The following is a 24,082-nucleotide window of genomic DNA, read 5'->3' on the forward strand; positions in this document are numbered from 1 at the left end:
AGGGGAGACAAGTGGTGGGACCACTAAATAAGGAGGAAGGAGATCCAGTGACTGATATGAGGGAACAGGCACAGATGCTAAATGACTATTTTGCCTCTGTGTTCTCCCCAGAGCAGGACGGGGGATATCCGCATAGGAGATTAGATGAGGCTGGGGACTTAGGGGCACAGATTAGAGTCACCCCCCTTGAAGTCGAGGGGCTCCTCAGGGCATTGGACATTACAAAGGCACCAGGCCCTGACGGGTTACACCCGAGAGTACTTAGAGAGTTGGCAGGGGTTCTCTCACGCCCGCTGGCCTCCATTTTTGAGACCTCGTGGAGACAGGTTAAGTTCCAGAGGACTGGAGGGTGGCATCAGTGGTCCCAATTTTCAAAAAGGGTAGTAGAAGGGACATGGGGAATTATAGACCGGTTAGCCTTACGTCCATTGTAGGAAAAACAATGGAAAGGCTCATAATAGAGAGAGATCTAGTGATGCTAGATAGGGAAGGGAGGCTGACAGCCACACAACACGGCTTCCGCGAAAACAGGTCCTGCCAGACAAAACTTGTGGAATTCTATGACAAGGTTTTGAGATGGCTAGATGGAGGGGATGCAATGGATGTGGTATACCTGGATTTCAGCAAGGCCTTTGACAAAGTGCCCCATGATATCCTGGTGGAGAAACTGAGGAGTTTTGGGATACACCAAAGCACTGTCTGGTGGATTAGAGCATGGTTGACTGACCGAAAGCAGAGGGTAACCATTAGCGGAGAATCATCGGAATGGTGGCCAGTGACAAGCGGGGTCCCCCAGGGCTCTGTCCTGGGGCTGATCCTGTTTAATCTTTTCATCAGTGACATGGAAGAAGGGGTGAACAGTCTGCTGATCAAATTCGCAGGCAACACTAAAATGGGGCAGTGGCCACAACTGAGGAGCAGGTACTCCAGATCCAAAAGGATCTGGACAGACTATGCAAGTGGGCAGGAGAGAACAGGATGGCGTTCAATGTGGATAAGTGCAAGGTCTTGCACTTGGGGCATAGGAATAGCTGTCATAAGTACAGGTTAGGTGACAAGTGGCTGGAGAGCAGCACTTGTGAAAGGGACCTCGGGGTGCTGGTTGACTGCAGGCTAAACATGAGCCAGCAGTGTGATGTGGTGGTCAAGAGGACGAGCGCTGTCCTTGGTTGCATAGCCAGAAGCGTGGCTTCTAGATCGAGAGAGGTATTACTACCACTCTGCATGACTCTGGTGCTCCCGCAACTGGAGTATTGTGTTCAGTTTTGGGCCCCTCATTACAGAAAGGATATAGCCAGTCAGTGCAGCGTGGGGCCACAAGGTTGGGGGCCGGTTTGCAGGGGATGCCGTATGAGGCGAGGCTGAGGGAACAGGGTCTCTTCAGCCTGGAGAAGAGGAGACTCAGAGGGGATCTGTTGGTGACATACAGGTATGTGAGGGGGTGTCACATGGAGGTGGGTAGGGACCTGTTCTCCCCTGCAGAGGAAGGCAGGACGCACTCCAACGGAGCAAAGCTCAGGGAACCCAGGTTCCATTTAGATGCCAGGAAGCACTTCCTGACAGTCAGGACCCCCAGGGTGTGGAATGGGCTTTCACGAGAGGTGGTAGAGGCCCCGTCGGTGCGGGTGTTCAAGGATAGGCTGGACTTCCACATGGTGGGCATGTCGTGAGCAGAGCCAGCTGGAGCCGGGGGTCAGACTAGATGGCCCGGGAGGCTCCTTCTGACTCGCTCTGTTTCTATGTTTCTGTGATGGTTGGAACTTCTTTAGAATGGGCAGGAATTATGAGCTGTGCAGAAAATGCCCGATGCTATGGAGAGGGTTTGAATTCCCAGCAGAGAGGCCTTTCACTGAGCAGAAAAGGCAGAAGGGGCTCTGTTGAGGGCAGGAGACATAACCACCATTCTAGACATGCAATAGCTATTTGGGCAGGAAGATAAGCTGCCCTTGAGGCTTCCTCCCTGGGACAAATACTAATGTCAACGGTGGGGTGGGGGGTTGTATTAGGTTGAAATTTTTTTAGGTTGAAATTTTTTATTTAAATAAAAACATTGGGGCCATGGTGCTGGGAAGAGTTGACCTTCCATTGCTCAGATTTCATGACTCCAATCTCCATCACAGTACTTATTAAAATGTTTTAAATTTGGACATCTTAATTGCAACCACACCATTCACATGCTAGACAGTTTGGTTCTAAGATAACCGGGTCAAGACAGAGGTCATGTTTCTCTCCCGGGTGAGCTTTCTTCTAAATCTGGGGTGAAAGTCATATCATTCTGCTCAAAGAGATTGCAAAGAAAAGAGGAGAGCAAGCAATAATGGAGGGGCTTATTAAAATTGATGTGTATCTCTAGGAAATTACACCCAGGACGGCTGTTTGCCTTATCAGATGGGCTGCTAGTTTGATGGATCTGTATTGATACCATGCATAGAGATAGCAAAAGCAAAAATGCTGAGATGGCACTCTGCATACCGAAACAAAAGGAGGTGGGATCAGAGACCTTGCCTGCAAATATCTCAGGACCCCAGCTAGCTTTGCCGCATAACTAAGCAGTGCATTCAATTTATCCGGAGGCGCTTCTGCATTTGATATAAGGGGTTCTGCAGTGAAATAATTCTGCCAAAACTGCTCCTCCCAGTCTCAAGCAGAGCTGCCTGGGAAGTTCTGAATCCATCAAGCTGGATGCTTGAGTTCCTCTTCCTCAGTAGGGGAAGTAGGTGCTCCCATCTCCCCAGAGCCCGTTAGAACCATCAGCAATAAGTCTTAATGCTTGAAATAGTCAGAGGATAGATGATCACAACAGGGATACAAGAAACATTTGCAGCAAGCGTCCATCTCCTGTACTAATAAACACCGGAGCAGAACTGGGCACCCACATTCAAACTTTTCCAAATGTTGCCTGCTCTGCAGTGAAAAATCCAATCTTCGCAATGATGGCACTTTAAGAAAAAGGGCAAATAAAATGTGTACATGATGGAACAGTGCCACAAATGTATGCAATGCTAAAATCATGCACAGAAATGCATTATAATAGGAGGGAAAAGCATGCCAAATTTGCGAACTTGAGCAAAAAGTGTACACAGCAATATGTATTTGGGAGAAAGTGTGCACAAAATTGTGTATATTGGGAAAAGTGCACTTGAAAATCCAGAGGGATTTTGTGGGTACTTACAAAACAGAGGTCGAACGGGGCCAAAATGAACTCCATTTCAGGGATGGGGAAGAGCATGAGAAAGAGAGAGAAAATGCGTAGAACTGAAATTGATAGCTTCATTTCCTGATATTGCCCAACTAGTCTTCTCCATAATGTTTACAGTGACCTTGTATTTGGGCTGTTCTAAATATCCTCTGGTAGAATTTGCTCTGAAATTAGTCAAAACTGGGTTTGAGTGTTGCGAGAGGGAGAAAAAGCTCTCCCTTTCTACTGTCTTTACACAATGAATTATTTTAAACACATCTGCGATGTCTCCCCTTCCTCGCCTTCTTTCTAAGAAGACCAGTCCATGCTGCTGTAGCTGTGCCCCATGGGGAGCTGTTCCAGCCCCTGATCATTTTTGTTGCCCTTCTCTGTACCTTTTCCAACTCAATAATTGTTATTTTTGTATTTTATTGTATTTTATTGTGTTGTAAGCCGCCCCGAGGCTTTGGCAAGGGGCGGCATAGAAATGTTTTAATAAATAAATAAATAAATAAATAAATAAATAAAAATAATGTCTTTTTTCTAGAAATGTGACCAGAACTTAACACAGTATTTCAAATGTGGTCACTCCAAGGATTTGTATAAGGGAAGTAAGAGTTTGATAGTTCTATTTTCTGTTCTGTTCCTAATTATTCCCAGCACGGAGTCTGACTTCTCTGCAGCAGCTGAGCCCTGGACTGGCCTTTTCATCAAGTTGCCAACTACTACCGCAAGTTCCCTTTCTTGTTCATTTACTGCTAGTTCAGATCCCATCCGCATCTATTTGAAGTTGGGTTTTTGCCCCAAAAGGCATTGCTCTACACTTGCTTGTATGAAATGCACTTGCCATTTTGCTTCCCCTTCTGGAGAGATCCCCTTGGAACCCCTCTTGGTTTTAACCACCCTAAAAAGCTTAGTGGCATCAGCCAGCTTGGCCACTTCCCTACCTACTCCTGGTTCCAGATCATTTATGACTAAGTTGACGAGCACTAGTCCTAACACAGAAGAGAGAAATCTGAGAAATCTTCCAAGAATAACATCTGAGAAATTTTGGCTCACCTCTAAATTAGAGTCTATCAGCTGATAAGAGATTAGAAGCAGGGTTGGGAAGAACCTTTTAAGATCCTTCTGGCTCTCGGCAAGCTTCCCTCATGCCTGGCCAAGTCCTCAAAGCGAGATGAGCCAGGAAAAAGTCTGAATGCTCGCAGACACCTGTTGTTCCCTGTCCAGATGTGGAAAGGGGGCACTGAGACCAGGCACAGTGGTCTCCCTTCCCCGTGATGACCCATCTTCTCCACTCCACTTCTGCAAGGGGTGCACGCCAGAAAGGGGCATGACTTGAGCAGTGCATGGGATTTGATTCCTACCAAGCACCCCACAAATGCTGGAACTCTGATTCTGGGCCGCCACAAACAGACCCGAGTCCAGAAAGCCAAGCCCAGAGAATCCAGTGGAGTCTCACTGTTGAAAATGGATTAGGCAGTTATTCTCGATGTGCTTTCCAAGGTCAGGGTTGTGCCAACTCTTTGGGTGAGGATAGCTGGGAAATTGGGTGTGGGAATCCAGAAGGCAGAGGAGGGTGTAGTTGTCCAAGGCCATCATCCCCAGGTGCGCAGACAGGCCATGAGACCAAGCAGGGTTCGGAAGATAAGGGAGGGGACAAAGGAGAAGAGGGGGATGCGGTGTCGGGATAGAAGAATCATCCAGTTAGAGTGCTTGTGGCGTTCTCAGAGGTTAGCTTTTCTTTGGAGGGACCACCCAGAGGGGTGGAGCCCAGCCTTACCAAAAATGAAGGTTTTTATAAGTAGTTGGGGTCAACAAACCACTCTGCCTATGCTTAGAGGCTAGTATTCTGGAGGCTGTTGCTTGCTAGTTGTGAACTGGCAATAAAGAGCTACATTGCAAAGAGACCATCTACTGTTTTGGAAGCTTGAAACAAACAGGGGGAAAACCAGCTCCCAACCCCAACCCCAAGCCCAACCCCAAATGGACTCCTTGCAGGCCTCTGACTGAAAGCACAAAGGCTGTGTTCAGAGTACATCATATTGAACTGGGAATCCTGCAGCAGACCTCTTCTCACATTACCCTGTTTTCCGGGTTAGCTGGATATCCCTGAAGAGGGTATACGTGTGAGTCCCCAGGAAGATGTAGGGCTCCACAGCCACCCCTCGGATGGAGGCATATTCCTTTTCTGTCAGTCCAAAGGCCTCCATCATGTCAAAACCTAGGAAAAAACAGAAAAAGTTGGTGTAAAAGCAGCCTGTGGGATGTGTGTGGAATCTTTCTTCCTGGGAAGCAGCCGGTTTCTGTCTGCAATGCATTCAGGTTTGAATGAATCCAACCTGCAGTAGCCCATCTTGTTTAAGTCATGAGAACTTGTAGATCAGTCGGGGAAAAAACTTTCTGGACTTGTACACAAATTTACTCATGGAAAATATGAAGAAGATGATTAAAAAGAAAACACTGATGGAAAATGTATATATTTTCCCAAAGGGTACAGTGTGAAAATGTTAGTGGGGAAATTCTCAATGCACTTGTGAACATGCATTTTCTGATTTGTGTGTGTGCAAGTTTTCAATGAGAAAGCAAGCTCAGAAAAAGGGAAAAATTACTATCAGTGAGTATTCAACTGAATGAAATATGCCTGAAAATTAATAAAATGCAGACGGAATGGAGTTAAGAATATCCATACATCTTTACAACCAACTTAAAAGTCACTATGCAAAGAAAGTATATAATATGCTTACTCTCAGCATATTATAATATAATTATAATGTTATAATTGGCACCCTGTTTCTACATATTGCCTCCCAGAACGGAGGACAGGATTTCCGTTCCAACAGTTCCTAATTCACATGGAATAGGGGTACATTCTTATGCTTGCTTAAACAAGAAAAGTCCTGCAGTCCTATGCATGTCAGAAAAAACATCCAAGAATCTTTTGCATGTTTAGGGCACTGCCCTATGCATGCTGAGATAAGGAAATTCTGCAGCCTTTAGCATGTTTAGGGTGCAAACCTATGCATGTTTAGATAGAAAAAAAGTCCTGTAGTCCCACAAGACTTTGTTCCGTCTAAGCATGCATTGGCTGGTGCTTTAATTGAATCACTATGTAAATGAGAGCTCCTTGTAGCCAAACAGCAATAGAATCCACTCCCACCCCTGCTGAGATGCCCCAGCCCTGAATTGCATAGCACACTGGTTTGATCTCACTTTAGGAGACTGAAAAACAGGTGCTCAATCCAGGACAAACTCAGAGCTCCTACGTAAATCCTCAGTGCACAGACCTGCACCAGCTCTTGCAGCAGAGAGACCATTTCATACAAAAAAGATGGTGTGAATCAGCCATAAAAGATGTACGGAGTTGCTCCAAAATTGCATCAGTCCTCCTACCGTAATGAACGAGCTGGGAGTACATTTAAATGTCCTTTTTTCCATTTTTGTATTTCTTCTCCACCCCCCTCTGCCACCCCCACTTCTTTAAACTGCTCAACATGGGCTGACCTGAGTTATACTGAAAAGACATATCCTTCATCTCTCCCACATCTCTGTGTCCTTGGAGTTCACCCCCTTTTCTTCTCCTGTTCCTCATTAAAACTCTATGAGTCACTTTCTAAAGGCTTTAATGCGAGTAGAGTCTGCAATCACCAATTCCCCTCCCTTTGCTTATCTGAATTTATGGAAAGCTGAGGCTGGGGCAAGGGCAGGAAAAAGAATCAACTGAGAGTGAAATAACTGTATAATTACTAAAGGGGGCATGTTAAAATTTTAATCCATTTCCCGACTCAACCAGTTTCATCTTCCCAACATGTCTATTTTCTATAGCTCGGTTGTGATTATTATCTTGAAGACTTTGTATGTGTGTGTGGAGGGGGACGTCTAATTCTGAAGACTCAGAAGTCTTGCTGGATTAAATTTTAGCCAAAGACCCTGGACTTGAAAACTATTCATCTCAATTAAGGTTTGCAGCAAACGCTAAGAATGTTATCGTGCGAAAGTAGGAGCTGCAGCTGGTAACTGGATATATATTTGAGGCTGTATCAAATGGAAGAGGTCAGAGGGGGTGCAGCTGAGGCACCAGGCAATTCTGCTTGTGCAGTTCCTTTCTATCTTTCCACTCAGAGAAAAAATGGTTGCAGAAGAATATTCAGAAAAAGCGTGTTTCTTTGGGTGGAAATCACTTGCTCAGGCATATGCGTTGGTGCAAGCCCTGAGCCAAATGTTTTCAAGCAAACATTTTTGGGGCAATCAAGGGGACTGCTCAAAGAACCCCCAGAGTCATTCATTTCCTCAAAGAACCCCCAGAGTCTGTCTTTGTCAGGCTTGTTCGTTGCTTTCGCTGCCCAGTCCGCTGCAGCATAGAGACCCAACACGGGGGCACCTGCCATCTTGATTGTGCTTCATTCCTTTTCTATTTTGTTTTACTTTTTCATTACTGTTTCTACATTCTAGCGATTAGACGCAGACTTTAACGAAAGTGTGGCAAAAACCCAGAAAGGTAGACCAAATATCTCTATAGTCATTCAGTTACAGGGGGCTTCTGAATGCCACCCAATACCCCAATCCATTGTGTTATAGGAAGGGGCCCTTTATCTGTCAGTGTTGCAATGCCAGCCTTTCAGCTGCCACAGGGCCATGGAAAATCCATTCACGTTGACCTTGCATTAACTTGCTAGCAGGTAAATAATTTAAGAGGGTGGCTTCAGCAGGTTTTCCTCTCCTGCTTTGCTTCCAACACTCCTTCCCACCACTGGGGATGTTCAAAGAGGGCATATACCAGGTACACAGAAGGAAAAAGGATGGCCCTTTATTTTAAAAAAGTATGTATGACTAACTGGTAATGGTGGGCCCCTGCAAAGTATCCGGGTCAGCCCAGGGACGGTGGCTTCCCTCCATGTGCCACTGCATCAGCTCCATCCCTGCAGATGGCCGGAAGGGGCTGCAGCCAACCAGTAGGGACCAAATAGCCAGTGGTATCTTGAAGGGATGCTGGCTTGGGTCCAGACCCTCGGTCACATGGCTCCATGGCAGACACAGACCTCACCATGCTCTCTTGGGGGTGCTGGGAGCTGCCATGCGACACATCTGGAGGCCCCTAGGCTAGAGGGGGCTGCCTCAGATCTTGCTGGGTGTTCCCGGCATCTGCGAGCAGAGCCGGTTTCTTTGGAGCGTGGTGAAAATGCAGAAGACCATTGCAAGGCTGAGCAGTTCCTGGTGAATGAAAAAGTCTCCTCTCCATGTCTGGATTTCCACTTGGAGTAGGTGCTTTAAGTTGCCGTCTGTGCTTCTTCCTTTTTGATCGTTTCTCAGAGCAAGCAGCCTGTGGGAGATGCTATAACCTGAGAAGCTGCTCCTTATCTTTAGAAAGTCCTTGGCTGGGCGTCAAGGTCTACCACAGAGCACAGGAGGTGTGTCTGGGATGTTCTTCCAGCTGTCTATGGCTGACTGGCTGCTGCCCGCTGGAGATAACCCCTTCATAGGCTCACAGAACTGAGGAGCTGGAAGGGGCCAGAAGGCCATCAGGTCCAACCCCCAGCTCAGTGCAGGACTCCAAGCTAAACCATCCCTCTCAGGTGGCTGTCCAGGTGCATCTCGAATGCCTCCAGGGTGGGAGAGCCCACCACCTCCCTGGGTCAGGGGTCCCATTGTCATTTGGCTCTAACAGGCAGGAAGCCCTTCCTGATGTTCAACCGAAATCTGGGCTCCTGTAACGTGAGCCTGTTTTTCATGTTCTCCACCCTGGGATGATTGAGGAGAGATCTCATCCTTCCTCTTTGTGGCAGCCTTCCAAGTCCCCTCAGCCTTCACTTCTCAGGCTAAACACACCCAGTTCTTTCAACCTCTCCTCAGAGGCTTTTCTTCCAATCCCTGGATCATCCTTGTTGCCCTCCTCTGAATTCTTCCCCGCTTGTCTGCATCTTTCTTAAACTGTGGTGCCCAGAACTGGACACAGGACTCTGGGTGAGGCCTAACCAGAGCTGAGCAAAGGGGAACCTTCACATTTCAAGAATGGGGAAATCACAGGGCAGAACGTAGCTGGGACTGCATGAAGTATAGCTGTGTTCTGCTTAGTTTGCATCTCTTAAACTCCCCAGAGAACTTCAGCTGTTGGGCAATATAAACCTGAAATGAAATGGAATGGAATGAGCAGGAGCCATAAGGGCAAGCAGGAGGAGGCCATGGCTACTAGCCTTGCTGGCTATGTGTTACCTCCTTAGCAGAGGTGGCCCACCTGCATATACCAGATGCTGGGCAGGAGGAGGTCTTGCACCCATCCTGCTGGAGGGATCCCGTGGGCAGCTGGTTTGCCACTGTGTGTGCAGAGTGCTGGACTGGATGGACCTTAATTCTGATCCAGTAAGTCTTCTCTTATGTTCTCATGAGTCCGTGAGACACTCCCAGGAGGGACTGTCAATGCAAGCTGACCCAGGAAAGGCGCTGGATGGCAGGCCATGACTGAAGTCCATCCATTTCCATTCTGAGAGGTTTCTGTGCTAACAACTGCAGGAATATAAGGTTCATGATGCCACTCTGTAGTCCCTTGCTCTGATGATTGCTTGGTAGCGTTCAACTTTCTTGCTCTACATGACATTTGCCCCTGCTTAATAAAACCGTTGACCTTCGCCCATTGGCCTGTTCACTGATTCTGAGTCCCAGAGAGAACCATTGCCCCTAAGTAACACAGAAGTGTGTGCCTGCTCTCAGTTTGTGTAATTTCTTGTGTTTCATTTCCAAATGTGCAGGTTGAGTCGATGTGAAGGGAGCATCCCTCCAAGCAGCAGGAACTGAGAAGCATTTTTAATTAGAGGGGGCCTCGGTGCGATCCAATACTAAATTAAAAATGGAATGCGAATTCTTAAAGCTCATAATTGTAATAACTAGATCCTGCATGTACTTAGAAAAACCCTCCAACAGTTCTTGAATGTGGCAAAGAATCTTCTTCACTCTGAACTTCCATCCTGTCTCACTCAGTATCTCCGTGGCTTCCCTCCCCTCTCAGCTCAGCTCCTTCCTCCACAGCAAAGTTCAGCTCCAAAAGCACAGCAAAGATGGTGCAGTCAGGGCTAGTCTCTTTATCCGCTTTGTTGTTAGTCACACATTCACGCCCGACCCATCATGACTCCATGGACAACATTCCTCCAGGCTCTCCTGTCCTCCACCATCCCTTGGAAGACACACAAGCTCACACCCACAGCCTCAGTGACTCCATCCAGCCACCTCATCCTCTGCCGTCCCCTTCTTCTTTTGCCCTCAATTGTCCCCACCATCCATTATCCACTACCCTTCGTTATAAGAGTAGTCCTTTCTGCAGGTTCTTTCTTCTGTGTGTGCGCTTGCAAACCTCTTAGGCAAACCTCTGCCTTCTCCTCCAGGTTCCTTGGATCCTTACATGCTTATCATATTCTAGGAACAGCAGTTGCCTGCTAGAATCCTAGTGCAAGCCTCCTGCAGCAGAATTGAACCCTGGCTGTTGCTCTACTTCCTCCTCCTCCTCTATCTGCTTAAATTTATCCTGCAGCCAGGCAGGTGACGTGGCCTGGAGATGCAGGACTTTAGTCTCCATTATAAGAAGGCCAACCAGTCTAGCTTTCAGACACCCCCTAATCCTGGAGGGACCTAAAAGAGGAAGGGTTCTGCTTTTCACCATCAAAAAGAAGCCTGAAAAGCCTACCTTGCAGGGAGCCTTCCATGGAGTCAAGCACAGGACAATCTGCAGAAGGACATCAGAGAGACAATGGGAAAGCAGTATGAGAACAAGCATATGCATATCTGAAGTCCGGTGCAAATGAGAGCAACCAAGAATCTTAAAGATTCCATCTTACTTGGGAAAAAGGCAATGCCACAGTTTCTCACCCCCACCTCCAAAATTTTGAGATGTTTTCTCCTCCCAACATTTTCCCCCAGGTTCTGCACTGATTATTATGAATCTACCTCATGGCAGTGCATCCAGGGGTCGGCTCACGTAGCTCAGCAGTGTAAAACATCTGGCCAGAGAGCCGAACTGGGGCCTCCTGGATTCCTCAAAGGGCCCTGCCCTATTCCCCTCCTTCCCCTCTTTTCCCCAACCACCATTTCTTTGTTGATTCCCCAACGTCTGTGCAGTCCCCCCAATCCCATTCCTTCTCCAACCAGATGTTTTGGACTACAACTTCCAGAATTCCTGGCTGTGGGGCAGGCACCAACAGCTCTAAGCTAAAATATGCAGGGATTTTTGTCCCTGCCCGTGTTTGGAATCTGCCCCCCCCTTCCAAATGTTTCTCCCAAACAGAATCCAGTGCTCAGGCTGAAAAGGGCTCTGCACCCCGATGCAGCCCCCGCCTGTGGTCTGGGAGCTTTAACAGGAGATGTCAGGAGTTGCAGCTGGGAGCAACTAGTCACTAGTTCTGCAGAAGAGCCCCCAAAGTTTATGGGAATAGGTTAATTCAGTGAAGGACAGAATAAATAGAGGTAAGAAAGGGAGGAGGAGAAAGAGCTGCTATTGCTAAACCAGTGGGAAACTAGATCCTTTCTGAAGAGACTAAAATGATTAATCTAAGGGGTCTAAGATGACAGATCTAAGAGTGAGGCCTCAGCTAAGGAGGGGAGACCAATGACAAACTGCGAGATGTTCTAATTAATTGACTCTGTGAATTCTAGAACTGTGTAAAGGGTTCAGCTTGGGGAATTGCAGTTTTGGGGAGGGGGGCATTAGCTGGTAAGCTCCCGCTTGGATTGCTCTAATGCACTTTTCAAGCAGCCGCCTTTGAAAACAGTCCGGACCTTACTGACCAGGACTGGCATCCAAGACGTGACCCAGCAGTCCCAGAAGGGTTACTCTGACTGCTGGTTGCTGTCCAGGCCCAGTTCAAAGCGCTCAGGAGGTCATGCAAAACCCTAAACGGTTTGGGGCAGGTTATCTGAGGGAGCGCCTTGCAGGCGTCATCTGAACCCCCCTCTGTGGTCCTCCCCTGACAGGGTGAGGGGGGATTTTGCAACAAGGAGGGGCTTCTCCTGCATAGCACCCCAACTTTGGAATTCAAGCCTGCTCGAGGTCCAACTGTGACACCAACTCTTTTGGCTTTTAGGCACCAACTAAAGACTTATCTGTTTAGCAGTTAGTTTAACAGGTGGATTTTTAGGTATTAATTCAGTTGCTTTTATGCTCCTGCCAACAGGGAATGGTTTTAAAGGAGAGGTGTTTATTTTTTATTTTAATGGTTTATGCTTTATTTTTGGGTTTTATATATACATATAATATCTACTATTTATTAATTCTATTCTTTTCCTATTTTGGTTTTAATTCTGTTAATTTATTTACTGATTTTATTGTTATTATTATTGGTTTTTGTAGCAAATGTTATATTGCATTTGTATTGTTTTGTGTTGTTGGATTTTAATATGTTGTAAGCCACCTAGAGAGCCTATGCCTAGCGGGGTGGCATATAAATTGAATAAACAAACAAATAAATAATAAGTTAGTTAATTGCAATTAGTCTGAACTCAACTTTCAATGAAATAATGAACTGATTCTACAGAGTGTTCTCACAGCTTGTTTCCTTCGCTACTGTAAAACTGAGGTCAGCTTTTCTTGTTTGCAGGTTTGGAGGCTGAAGCCTGTTGCTTGGAATAAGCAAATCATTACACTCAATGCTGAAGGTCAGAGGGTGAGGCGACCAAGACACAATGAACATGCTGAGTCTTGGCCCCCCCCTCTGGACCCTCTGAGTCAGAGCATGCCTTCACTGGCGATCCATGCGCCTATAAGACTTCCATGCTTGTAAACCCATTCCCAGTTTTAACTTAAAACAAAACTTAGGTGTGCACTTAAAGGCATAATTGGTGAAGCAGCCCCTGGGAGTTTTTTGTCAAAGACAAAAGCTGAAGGGTGTCAAACATCTTTGTGTTAAGCTTTAAAATGGTTCTGGCTCATTGTACTTTTCCACTGAAATGCTACATAAGCACAATATGTGCCTGAGGGCACATTTCTCTTTCACAATACAATTTATCTGAACGATGGCATTCTGAGGATTTGCAGGGCCAAGGGCGAATGCAGGAAATGGGACAACCTTCTCCAGTAGGGCGGCCATTTGCAAAAGAGGGCAGCGTTGCCCTGTCATCCAGAAGTCCCGCATCAAAACCCAGCGCTCTTGCTGCGAGAGCCAATATATATACACCTTATATATATATATATTTTTTTTTCCGATTTCTATCCTGCCTTTTTCCTACAAAGGGCTCAAGGCAGCTTACATCATTCTCCTCCTCCATCTTATCCCCACAACAACAACCCTGTGAGGTAGGTTGGGCTGAGAGTCTGTGACTGGCCCAAAGTCACCCAGTTGGCTCCGTGGCTGAGCGGGGACTCGAACCCAGATCGTCTGAGTCCCAGTCCCATGCTCTTAACCACTACACCACACTGGCTCTCTTATATTGTTTTGGGAGCATGCCTCACATTTTGTCTAATGTCATGTGTGAATGAGGCAAACTCATGCATAAGTTTCCGAACTCATGTATCAGTTTCACAAAGCTAGGATCAGGCTGAATGCAAAACTGCCTTGACTTTCAGCTGCCTCCAAGAAGGCTGCAGATTTTAGTTCCTGTTATCCTCCTCCTACTGCTTTCTCTACCAAGCATGCTTCTTCTTTCCTCCTTCCCTCCTTCGCAGGAAACTTCTGATTTTTGTGAAAAGTTCTTGAAATCACAGTAAGTGTGATAATCAGTTTCAACGTTCTGCACATGAATTGGTGCTTGACTATTTTGATCCCCTATATATCTCTTTAATACTACCCTCCCTATTTTTCAGACTGCATGCTGTAAAATTGAAACGCGAGGTAAATCCAGATGCAGCCATAACAAAGACGCATGGATGATTGTGCCAGTCCCTTTGGTTAATTATAGCTGCATTATATATTTTTCATGCCAGTTCTCTCCAGTCCATTATGGAAGGGAAAGTGAGTTGTTTTGCACAAAATACAACTGCAGTTCACCTTTTACAGGAATTCCCCTGCTAGATCCTTTCTCATCCTTTGAGCTGGAGGATCAAACATCGGGAACTGCCACTCATACAAATCAGCGATAAGAAGGGAAGCGTCAAAGACTCCTTGGTGAAGATTTATCAAGTGCTCTCCATTTAAATGGGTTGAATCCAAACAAGACTCCTTCAAGAACCAAAGCACTGCAGTTCTTTGCTTCTGAATCAGTCTAAGTGGAGGGGGAGAGTTGAAAGCTGATGGAACGAGGGAGCCTGTGATGGTGGACCCTGAAAAGCAAGGGCACAGGAAAGGCTGTCCTGTTGCTGTCCTGTAAATGTTTTCTGAGTGTCTGCTTACGGGTGGCAGTGCAGAGCGGGAGGAGAAAGGCTTTTGGAATATATCCGGAGCTTTGCAGAGTAGCAAGGGGCCTGAGGACCCAAGATCCTGACTGCATGTACGAAAAAAGTGCCTCCTTCAGATTTTTTGAGTGGGGGGAGGCTTGGACAAGAAGCACACGATGCTCCCCTCCCTCACTGAGTCTGTCTTGCCCCTGTCTTTGCCAGCAGTATTTTTCTCCCCGCCTTGCAGGTGGAGGCCTGAGAAAGCATGGCTTGTCTAGGGCATTTAGCAAGCATGTCTTTGGGGAGAGTCACACCATGGGCTTCCTATGGACTACCTGCTTTGCGCCCTTCACAGAATCACAGAATAGCAGAGTTGGAAGGGGCCAGAGGCCATTGGGTCCAGCTCTGCTCAGTGCACCGCTCCTAATTAAACCATCCCTCTGTCAAGCTGCATCTTGAATGTCTCTATCTCGGGGGGGGGGGGCACCACCTCCCAAGGTTCCACTGACTGTAACTTATACTCACTGAGCCATTTTGGGTGGGTTCTAGCTCAATCCCCCCGATCACTGGTGAGAAAATCCCCCACCAGCACTAGCACATTGTCAGTTGGTTGTGTGTTGCCAGGAAGCTGGGAAAGAGAACCTGGGAAGTTTTCTTTTGGTTTCAGAATTGTATTGTTTTCTAATCTAAAGCCCTAAACAGCTTGGGTCCTGGCTACCTGAACGAGCGCTTACGTCCGTATATGCCCGACCGCCCTTTGAGATCTGCGGGAGAGTCCCTTCTCCGGGAACCCTCCATGAAAGAAATTAGGAGAGTAAGTACTCAGAGGAGGGCTTTCTCTGCGGTGGCGCCCAACCTATGGAATTCGCTCCCCAAAGAGGTCCGCCTGGTACCGTCGTTACTGGTTTTTCGGCGCCAGGTAAAGACCTTTTTATTTAAACATCATTTTAATTGTTAAAATATATGATCTGGCCAGGGCAACTTCTTCTTCCTTCTCTTTTCTCCTCCTATATTCTTTATTTACTTATTTTATACTGTTAATTTTAATTTTATATTATTATGTTTGTATCTCAGTGTATTTTTTGTGTTTAGTGGTAATTTATTATGTTCTATTGTATTTCAATGTATTTTATTGTGTTGTAAGCCACCCCGAGGCTTCGGCAAGGGGCGGCATAGAAATGTTATAATAATAATAATAATAATAATAATAATAATAATAATCACTAAACAAATAATTATTCCAAAGACTTCAAACATACTGTGTACAAAGTCTGATTTCTCTCTACAAATGCTATGTATTTCAGCCCAAATCAGAGTTCCGATTCTGTAGCCATTGATAGAAAAAGTCCCATGTTTGGTAGTAAACCACATCTTTTTCCTAAGGAGATAAAGTCAGTCTATCCATTTCTGCACAGTCCAATATCTTGTTCAAGATCAAGTGTTCTCATCGTCTGCGGAATCCCCCTCTGCTTAGTATCTCATCCATGTTCTCCAAGATAAGTTAAAGTAACCAGTGGTGGAAAAAAGGAGAGCTGCTTTTTTTTCAACTTTTCAGCTGAAAGCTGAAAGCTTCCATGTAGCCTGAAGTGCCTGATCCTGCCTAATTTTGGAAGCTAAGCAGGGTCCGGCCTGGGCAGAAGTGGGATGGGTGGTCTGATTGTATGATTCTATGATTATTGCTGTCAACTGCCTAGACAGCTTTGGCTATGGGCAGTATAAAAATGTAATAATAATAATAATAACTTTAGGAGGTGGGCTTGCCTGTAACTGGCTGGGACTGTTTTGCTCTGCTCAGAGGAAATTCGCCAAGGCCCCTCAGATGCCCCTGCTTGGATTGCTGACGTACCCTTATCCCCTGTCCCATGGCTGAGTCCCGTAACCACTGCACAGCGCCAGCAAGGAGAACTTGCACCCAGAATGAGGGTGACCTTGACACTGGGACCCTTTTTGTTTCTGAATCACCACTGCTCTGGTATTCCATACCCCACGCACACGCACACATTCCGTTGTAACTCTGTGGTCGCACGCTGACAAACGCAGCACAGAATCTCAGAATCGACAAGGTGTACAGATGCTCACGAACCAGAGACAAATGCCTCGTGTTGTAATTGTGGAGGAAATAAAAGATGGTCCACAGGCCCTGTTTGCATTTATATCACAAGGCTCAGTAAGCTACTGGGACTGCAACAGGTCCATGGCCACTTTTATTGAAAGCTTGCAAAATGTGTACACACCTCACAGCCGTGCAGATGTTAAAATACAAGATGTGTGGTTATTCGCAGCTGCCCAGCTGCACCCACGAACTCAGACTGAAAAATACGGCCTTCAATATAAGGAGAGAAAATGAAGGAAAGCCACAGCTTTCCTTCTTATAAGTTTATTTATTTATTTATTTATTTATTTATTTATTTATTAAAACATTTCTATGCCGCCCCATTCGCCGAAGCCTCGGGGCGGCTCACAACATTAGGTTAAAATACAAGAAATAACAATATAAAATAAGTCACCCTGGCCAGATAAAATAATCAATAATATTAACAATTAAAATGATGCTTAAATAAAAAGGTCTTCGCCTGGCGCTGAAAAACAAATAACGATGGCGCCAGGCGGACCTCTCTGGGGAGCACATTCCATAGATTAGGCGCCACCGCAGAGAAAGCCCTCCTCCAAGTACCTGCCCTTCTAATTTCCTTCACGGAGGGTTCCCGGAGAAGGGCCTCTCCCACAGATCTCAGGGGGCGGACAGGCAGGCATATATTCCCCCACCATCCAAAGTCAAAGGTGAAGACTGGAGGAAAGTGGCAAAATAGGTTCCATTGCTATGAAGCTACTACCACCAGAAAGAATTATGACACAAGTAGATTGGAACCCACGTAACTCGGAGTGGAAATAAATGAGATCACTGGGAGGTTGGTTATAGGAGGGGTCTGGAAAAATGGAATATTGCAGGGTAAACATATTTGTGGCATATGCCCTGCAGGTGTGCCAAGAGCTGCAATGCTGATTAGTATGTTGCGCCCAGGTCTTGCACAGGCACCTCCCTGCTGCCCCAGCTTCTGAGCAAGCCGCTTCCAAGGAACGGCAGAAATCTTGATGACCTCGCTTGGCTCGCTTTGTTCCGTTAATTGCTACTAAATCTTGTTTCCTTTCTTTTCTGCACTTCTTTGTAAACACCCATCTGAAGCTGATGCCATCTCTGAGAGAGTCACAACCCACCCCCCTTTCCACAACATTTGTATTTTACAATTTAATCCTTGACAGGTTTTTTACAGCCCAGATTGCTCAACATTTGCTACAGATTCTCTCCATAATGTGTTTTATAGCCAGTCATTTGAGGAGCCACCCGTGACAAACTCACTCACATTAATAACACAATTTGCAAGGGGGTGGAGAAGGATTTAATTGAAAGGGTTTGAAATACATGCATGGCTTTCTCTTCTGCCAACGGCGTTGAAATATATAGATCTGCTCACTGTAAAACATGACATTTGCCACAAATAACTCCACACTTTGTGAATTTGCATGACTTGGAGACTGGGTGAAAGAAACCATTGCGTCTCAAAAGCTTCTGTTAAATTGTGATGATGCTAAGAAAGAAAGGCAGTAATACCTGAGTGAAATTGTCACAAGCTGGTCCCTTCCTTCCTTCCTTCCTTCCTTCCTTCCTTCCTTCCTTCCTTCCTTCCTTCCAGGTTCAAGCTCAAGAAAGTCATTAGAAAAGCTGTTCTTTTATTGAAACTCAACAGTATGAACTCTAAATAGCCTTCTACAAAGTTGCAGGAGAAGCATCAGTCCATGTGAAGAGTTGAATCCAAACTGGATACTTCCCTTCTGTCCCTCCCTTTCAGTAAAGCTTCTGGCTTCACCCTCAGGTTGGCTCTTGTTGCTTGAGGTCAAGATGGTGGGAATGCTGGAGATCATCTAACTGGGCCAAGTTAGACCTTCTAACTCCTTGCTGGGTCAGGAACTGGGTCTCACGTATGGACCCTCTGGTCCTGAGAACACTTCCACCCCTTCCAAAGCAGGCCTATTCTCACACTCTGCCTGAGAGCCTTCACTAGGTAACGCTGAAACCTCAAAATCTTCCATCCCACTTCCCTCCTCTTCCTTTTCCTCCTCAGAATCATGTAAACCTATCTGAACAGTCTGCATTGAGCGAGAAACTTTCTACAAAAATCTAGCAATCATACCATCACTCCTGGATTTGAGAAGACGAGTTTCCATTTCCTGAGAAAGGTCTTGGATGTATGTGAGTGCCCAAGCAATGAGGCCACCATGAAGCAGAGGGAGAAAAATCAGCACAGGATCTTACCCTCACTCTTGAAGGGGACCAATTCTCTTGTCACAGGCAGTCTGGCCAAGACAGAAGCTACCAAAAGAGAAAAAAGGGGGGTGAATGTAGATGATACATAAAAATGGCACATCTATAGGTCCTCAGAGACTGATCAAAGGAGGAGGATTCACACCCTGCACTTGGTTCCTTACGACCACCATGTTTCATTGATGGAGGGCTTTGTGTGTACACTGAATTTCCCAGCAGAAATGTGCTCTCAATAGTCTGACAAGAGCTTTGCAAAGGAACAAGGCAAGCAAGCCTTTCATGCACAGTTAATTCGCAGAAGTGCTGAGTCTCCGGGGAAGCAGGGCACACGGGGAGCACAGATTTCTGGGAATACAACTGCACTGCTACGTCTGGCAGGGGTGGCTGAGAAGAGGGCTGACCCACGATGGGCTCTGGGAAGGCCAGTGTGCCCTCACAACCCTCCAAAGCTGCCTGGTCCTGTAGGAAATGGAATCAAGCCTATAAAGCGATTCTAAGAGTGTTTGCTCAGAAGGAGCTCCCCCTGTGCCCAGTGGAGTTTACTCTCCAGTATGAGAGTTTGGGGGTGCGGGTGGCACTGTGGTTTAAACCGCTGTGCTGCTGGGCTGGTTGATCGAAAGGTCGCCGGTTCGAAACTGCACAATGGGGTGAGTTCCTGTTGCTCCGTCCCAGCTCCTGCCAACCTTGCAGTTCGAAAGCGTGCAAATGCAAGGAGATAAAAAGGTACCACTTCAGTGGGCAGGTAACAGTGTTCTGTGCACTTTGGTGTTTAGCCATGCCGGCCACATGACCACGGAGACTGTCTGCGGACAAACGCTGGCTTCCTTGGCCAGGAAACGGAGATGAGCACCGCCCCCTAGAGTCAGGCATGGCTGGACTTCACGTCAAGGGGAAACCTTTACCTTTACCTTTATAAGAGTTTAGGCTTGCACCTAACATCCATTTTAATCCCATACCCAGAAGGAAAACCAGGCAGGAAGGCTGAAGATGCCCTTACCTGACAATCCTATGAGGTGGGAGATCCAGGGCAGGGTGGAAGGGGATGATAGGATGTGTGCATGAGAGGGGATCCCCTGTTTCCTGACTGGGGAGCTTCTTTTTTATTGCAAGATGCACTCCTTTTCCTGGGCAGTTCCTCCCTGTTTTCCAGAGTATGGGAGGACTTTGGGGCTTGGGGACCCTGAGAATCACAGCATGCCGCTTTTGTCCTCTTGGGTGCTAGAGGCAGTGCCAAGAAGCCCAGCTCTGGACATTTCTGCAGCCTCGTTTAGGGGTCTTCTGCAGCTGGAGTCCCGAGGACAACCCTTCTCTCCCTACCCCAGGAGGGAATCCAGAAGAATCCTCCATCCCTTGGCCTGTTGACCCAGGAACTGTGAGAGTCCAGAACTAAGAACATATATGAAGACTTCCTTCCGCCAGTCTGTGCTAAAACCAAGGTGGTGGTTTCGCCATATGCCCCACATTTAATTTTGACATCTCTTTGCAACAACTGTTTTAGTTGAATTATTACAGAGGACAAAAGTGGTCTTTACTCTTCACCAGGCCTGCTCTGCTGCAAGGAATGATGGGTGAAATTGTCCGTAACTGGTATCTCTTGTCCTCGCATCCTTTTTTAATCTATAATTCCATTCTGTCCCATTTTTGCATTCATCTGTATTTTATAAAAGCTATATTTAAATGCATATTTTCCCTACATTTTAAGAGTGTTGAGAACTGTGCTGCAGCATTTGGAAAAGTGCAAAATCTGGCAGGGGCTGCCACCCAGTCCTGTGTGTGGATCAGGTTGTTTCATAAAGGGGTTTTGCAAAGGATGAATTCATTAAGCACCGTGAGCGGCGCTTTTAGACGATTTGTTTATTGTACATATCATTACATTCTCACAGGATTGTAGTGAGGATAAGACTGAGAGGAAGAAGGGCATTGTATCAGCTGAGTTCCTTGAAAGAAAAGAAGTTAGGATATAAATATAATAAATATATCAACAAAGGTAACTTATTTGTCTCTATTTTATTTGCAGTACAATAAACTTGTCAACTTAGTTAAGCTGAGAGCCCGTGAATGGCCAGCAGTGACCCAATGAGCTCCGTGGCTGAGCAGGGATTAGAACCTGGATGAGGGCCAATAAACTGAAGCTCAATCCAGACAAGACGGAGGTCCTGTTGGTTGGCGGATCGGGCTTCGGAGAAGGTGAATTGAACCTTGTCCTGAACGGGGTTGCACTTCCTCCTCGGGACAAGGTCCGCAGCCTGGGAGTGCTCCTCGACCCGGAGCTTTCACTGGAAGTTCAGGTAACAGCAGCGGCGAGGAGCGCTTTCCTCCAGCTTCGGCTGATTCATCAGCTGCGCCCCTACCTGGAGTACGACTGCCTGGCAACAGTGACACATGCACTGGTGACTTCCTGCCTTGACTTCTGTAACGCGCTCTACGTGGGGCTACCCTTGAAGACGGTCTGGATACTTCAGTTGGTTCAAAACAGAGCTGCCAGGCTGCTGACGGGGACTGGACATTATGGTCACATGACTCCAGTTCTCTGACAGCTTCACTGGCTTCCCATTGAAGTCCGGGCCCAATTCAAGGTGTTGGTGATGACCTATAAAGCCCTAAACGGCTTGGGTCCTGGCTACCTGAAGGAGCACTTACGTCCATATCTGCCCACCTGCCCCTTGAGATCTGCGGGAGAGGCCCTTCTCCGGGAGCCCCCCGTGAGAGAAATTAGGAGGGTGGCTACTCGGAGGAGGGCTTTCTCAGCGGTGGCGCCTAAGTTATGGAATGCGCTCCCTAGAGAGGTCCGCCTGGCGCCGTTGTTATTTGCTTTTCGGCGCCAGGCGAAGACCTTTTTATTTAAGCGGCATTTTAACTGTTAATATTATTTGATCTTATCTGGCCAGGGCGGCTTATTTTATATTGTATTTTTTGGATTTTTAATGTTTATATGTGTTGTGATTTATTTTATAATTGCTTTTATTTATTGTTTGTAAGCCGCCCCGAGGCTTCGGCGAATGGGGCGGCATAAAAATGTTTTAATAATAATAATAACAACAACAACAACAACAACAACAACAACTGAGGTCACCTGAATCCCAGTCTGATCCTCTGACCACTGGCCCATACTATCTCTCACAATGTCTAGTTTGTTCCCAGCTTCACACAAAGAGTCACTTTGGTCCGAACTGCCTTGGTGTTTAACTGTTGACATTTTGTGTCGCTCACGGTCTGAGAATGGACAAGATCTTCAAAAAAGGGAGAGATCACCATAGATAAGAAGGAGCTACAAAAGGCAAGCAGTTCATTGGTGGTTTACCTGTACGTCCAGTAGCAGATATGGGGTCACTTTCTCCCGTAACATAGACTGCAGAAATCGTCACAGTGTATAACCTATTTGGTAGGAGCGCGTGAAGGATGACGGATCTGCTTCTGCCAGAAACAGTGATCTGCAAAAGGAAGATAAAACTTTTAGGATGTAGCAAGATACCTGCTTTTAAGGCTTCTCTGAAGGATGCAAAATGGTGCCAAGAGATGCTCTCCCATAAACACTCACACACAGAGATGATCCACCCATCAAATATTAGTTCCCCAATTATCGCTAGCAGCTCTAAAGACTAACAAACAGGTTTATTTGTATTACTGCAAAGAAACCCGCTCTTTAGCCTTTATATTTCTCTGCTGCTCCATGTGCCGGGGACACTGGGCTACGTAATGACCCAGTGACTTAGTTCAAGGTGTGAGGGAAGGTGTGGCCCAGAGTCAGGCAATGCGGCTCACAGCTTGGCCGGAATTTGAATCCAGGTCTCCTCGGCTGAGGCTTAATTCTCCATTCGGCGTGAGCCAGCATGGAGGGCAGAACCTCAATCCAGGAACAGAGCAGCGGAAACCCAAACTTCCCTAAGCCATGAAGTTTACTTCAGCCACTCCTCTCCTCACTTAGCCTACCTTATAGGGTTGTTGTGTGGAGAAATGACTTGTGCTTCTTGGACAAAGAGGAGAAATTTAAAAAATTATGCACTGGTTTGCAATTGAGCATATAAGAAGGAAAGTCCCTTTGTGTTCACAGCTTTTAGAAAGTATTGTAAAATGTTTCCTTAACTCCAGCCTTCAGTAGTTTCGTTCATGTTAGATTTCTGGCTCTCAAGTAATGTGTATGAATTTGTTTTATTTTAGTTTGATTAAGTGCTGAACTGTTCGTGAGCTTTATTAGCATAAGCTTCCCTGTGTCTGGTGGGATTGAGAGAGATAAAATTTTAATTTTTAAAAAATCAAACATTCTGTGTAGAAAAGGCACCTTGCCCATGGCCATGAAGGGCCAAGGAAGCCATGCCAAGTCCGCTGAAGTTTTATTCCTGCAGAAATAGTAAGAAAATCCATGCTGGATCAAACCAAAGGCCTATCAAGCCCACATTGTGTTCCCACAGCAGCAACCGGCTGCCTCTGGGAAACCCACTGATGTGAGTGCAATAGCATTCTCCTGCCCATGTTCCCCAGCAACTGGGGCACATAGGCTCTTTGCCGTGGATGCTGCAGGGGCATGCAGGCCTCAGCATCAGAGGACCCTGAGAGCCTTCTCCTCTGTGGATTCCTCCAGTCCCCGAGCCGAGCTATCCAAGTGGGTGGCCAGCTTGTAGCAGCAAGCTCTTTCTTTGATCTGTCCCGACCCTCCCACCAAATCGTACCATTTCTTGGTGCTTGTTGCCACTTTCTGGCGCGTAGGTGAGTCTGTAGTGCTGGACGGCTCCCTCGGGTGGATTCCAGCGGACCTGAAGGCTGCTGGGGGTTTCGGAGTCGACAAAGAAATTTGTGGGTGCGTTCTTGGCAGCTGGAAGGAAAGCAGAGAGGGGAGGGAGGGAATAAAGGACCGTTGCTTTGCAGAAGTGAGACCTGGGCCTCCCTTTGGCGTCCCACAAAGCTGAACAAGGAGGCAGGAGGATCCAGCTGGAGGCTGCCCTACCTGACCACTTGGGGCTGCCAAGTTTCTTAGAGATCTGAACGCCATAGCCTTCAGCTCTCCTGCTTTCGGGACCACATGCCTAGGCTGCAAGATGCTAGCCCTGCCGCCATGCCTCTTCTCCCCTGGGAGATGCTGGGACGGTGGTACTCCTCCCAGACATCTCATCATGGCTGGCCCTGGAAATCAAGCCTTCCAGAGTCCAGAGAATTACTCAGCGACATCCCAGGGAAGGACCACCAGCCGCACAGCCCCTAACACGGCCCCACTGGGAAGCCCATTACACACAGGGCTTGCTAGGTGGGTCTTACTCAACACAGATGTGTGGGGCATAGGCATGTCCACACAAGCAAG

At 46.8% G+C, this 24,082-nt stretch overlaps 1 protein-coding gene across 1 annotated transcript in view; it reads right to left on the reverse strand.

Annotated features, from left to right (window-relative positions):
• Nucleotides 1–24,082, reverse strand: part of COL20A1 (collagen type XX alpha 1 chain) — a 116,534-nt gene that overhangs the window by 47,004 nt on the left and 45,448 nt on the right. Inside the window, exons 17-21 of the mRNA XM_044455152.1 lie at nucleotides 23,457–23,599; nucleotides 22,091–22,220; nucleotides 18,781–18,837; nucleotides 10,851–10,889; nucleotides 5,264–5,402 (exon numbers count right to left, since the gene is read on the reverse strand). Coding sequence (XP_044311087.1) covers nucleotides 5,264–5,402; nucleotides 10,851–10,889; nucleotides 18,781–18,837; nucleotides 22,091–22,220; nucleotides 23,457–23,599 — 508 coding nt within the window. The remainder of the gene's footprint in view (nucleotides 1–5,263; nucleotides 5,403–10,850; nucleotides 10,890–18,780; nucleotides 18,838–22,090; nucleotides 22,221–23,456; nucleotides 23,600–24,082) is intronic.

The sequence above is a fragment of the Varanus komodoensis genome, unplaced genomic scaffold (assembly GCF_004798865.1).
Source record: "Varanus komodoensis strain SLA01 unplaced genomic scaffold, ASM479886v1 scaffold8, whole genome shotgun sequence".
In the NCBI taxonomy this organism is placed as follows: Eukaryota; Metazoa; Chordata; class Lepidosauria; order Squamata; family Varanidae; genus Varanus; species Varanus komodoensis.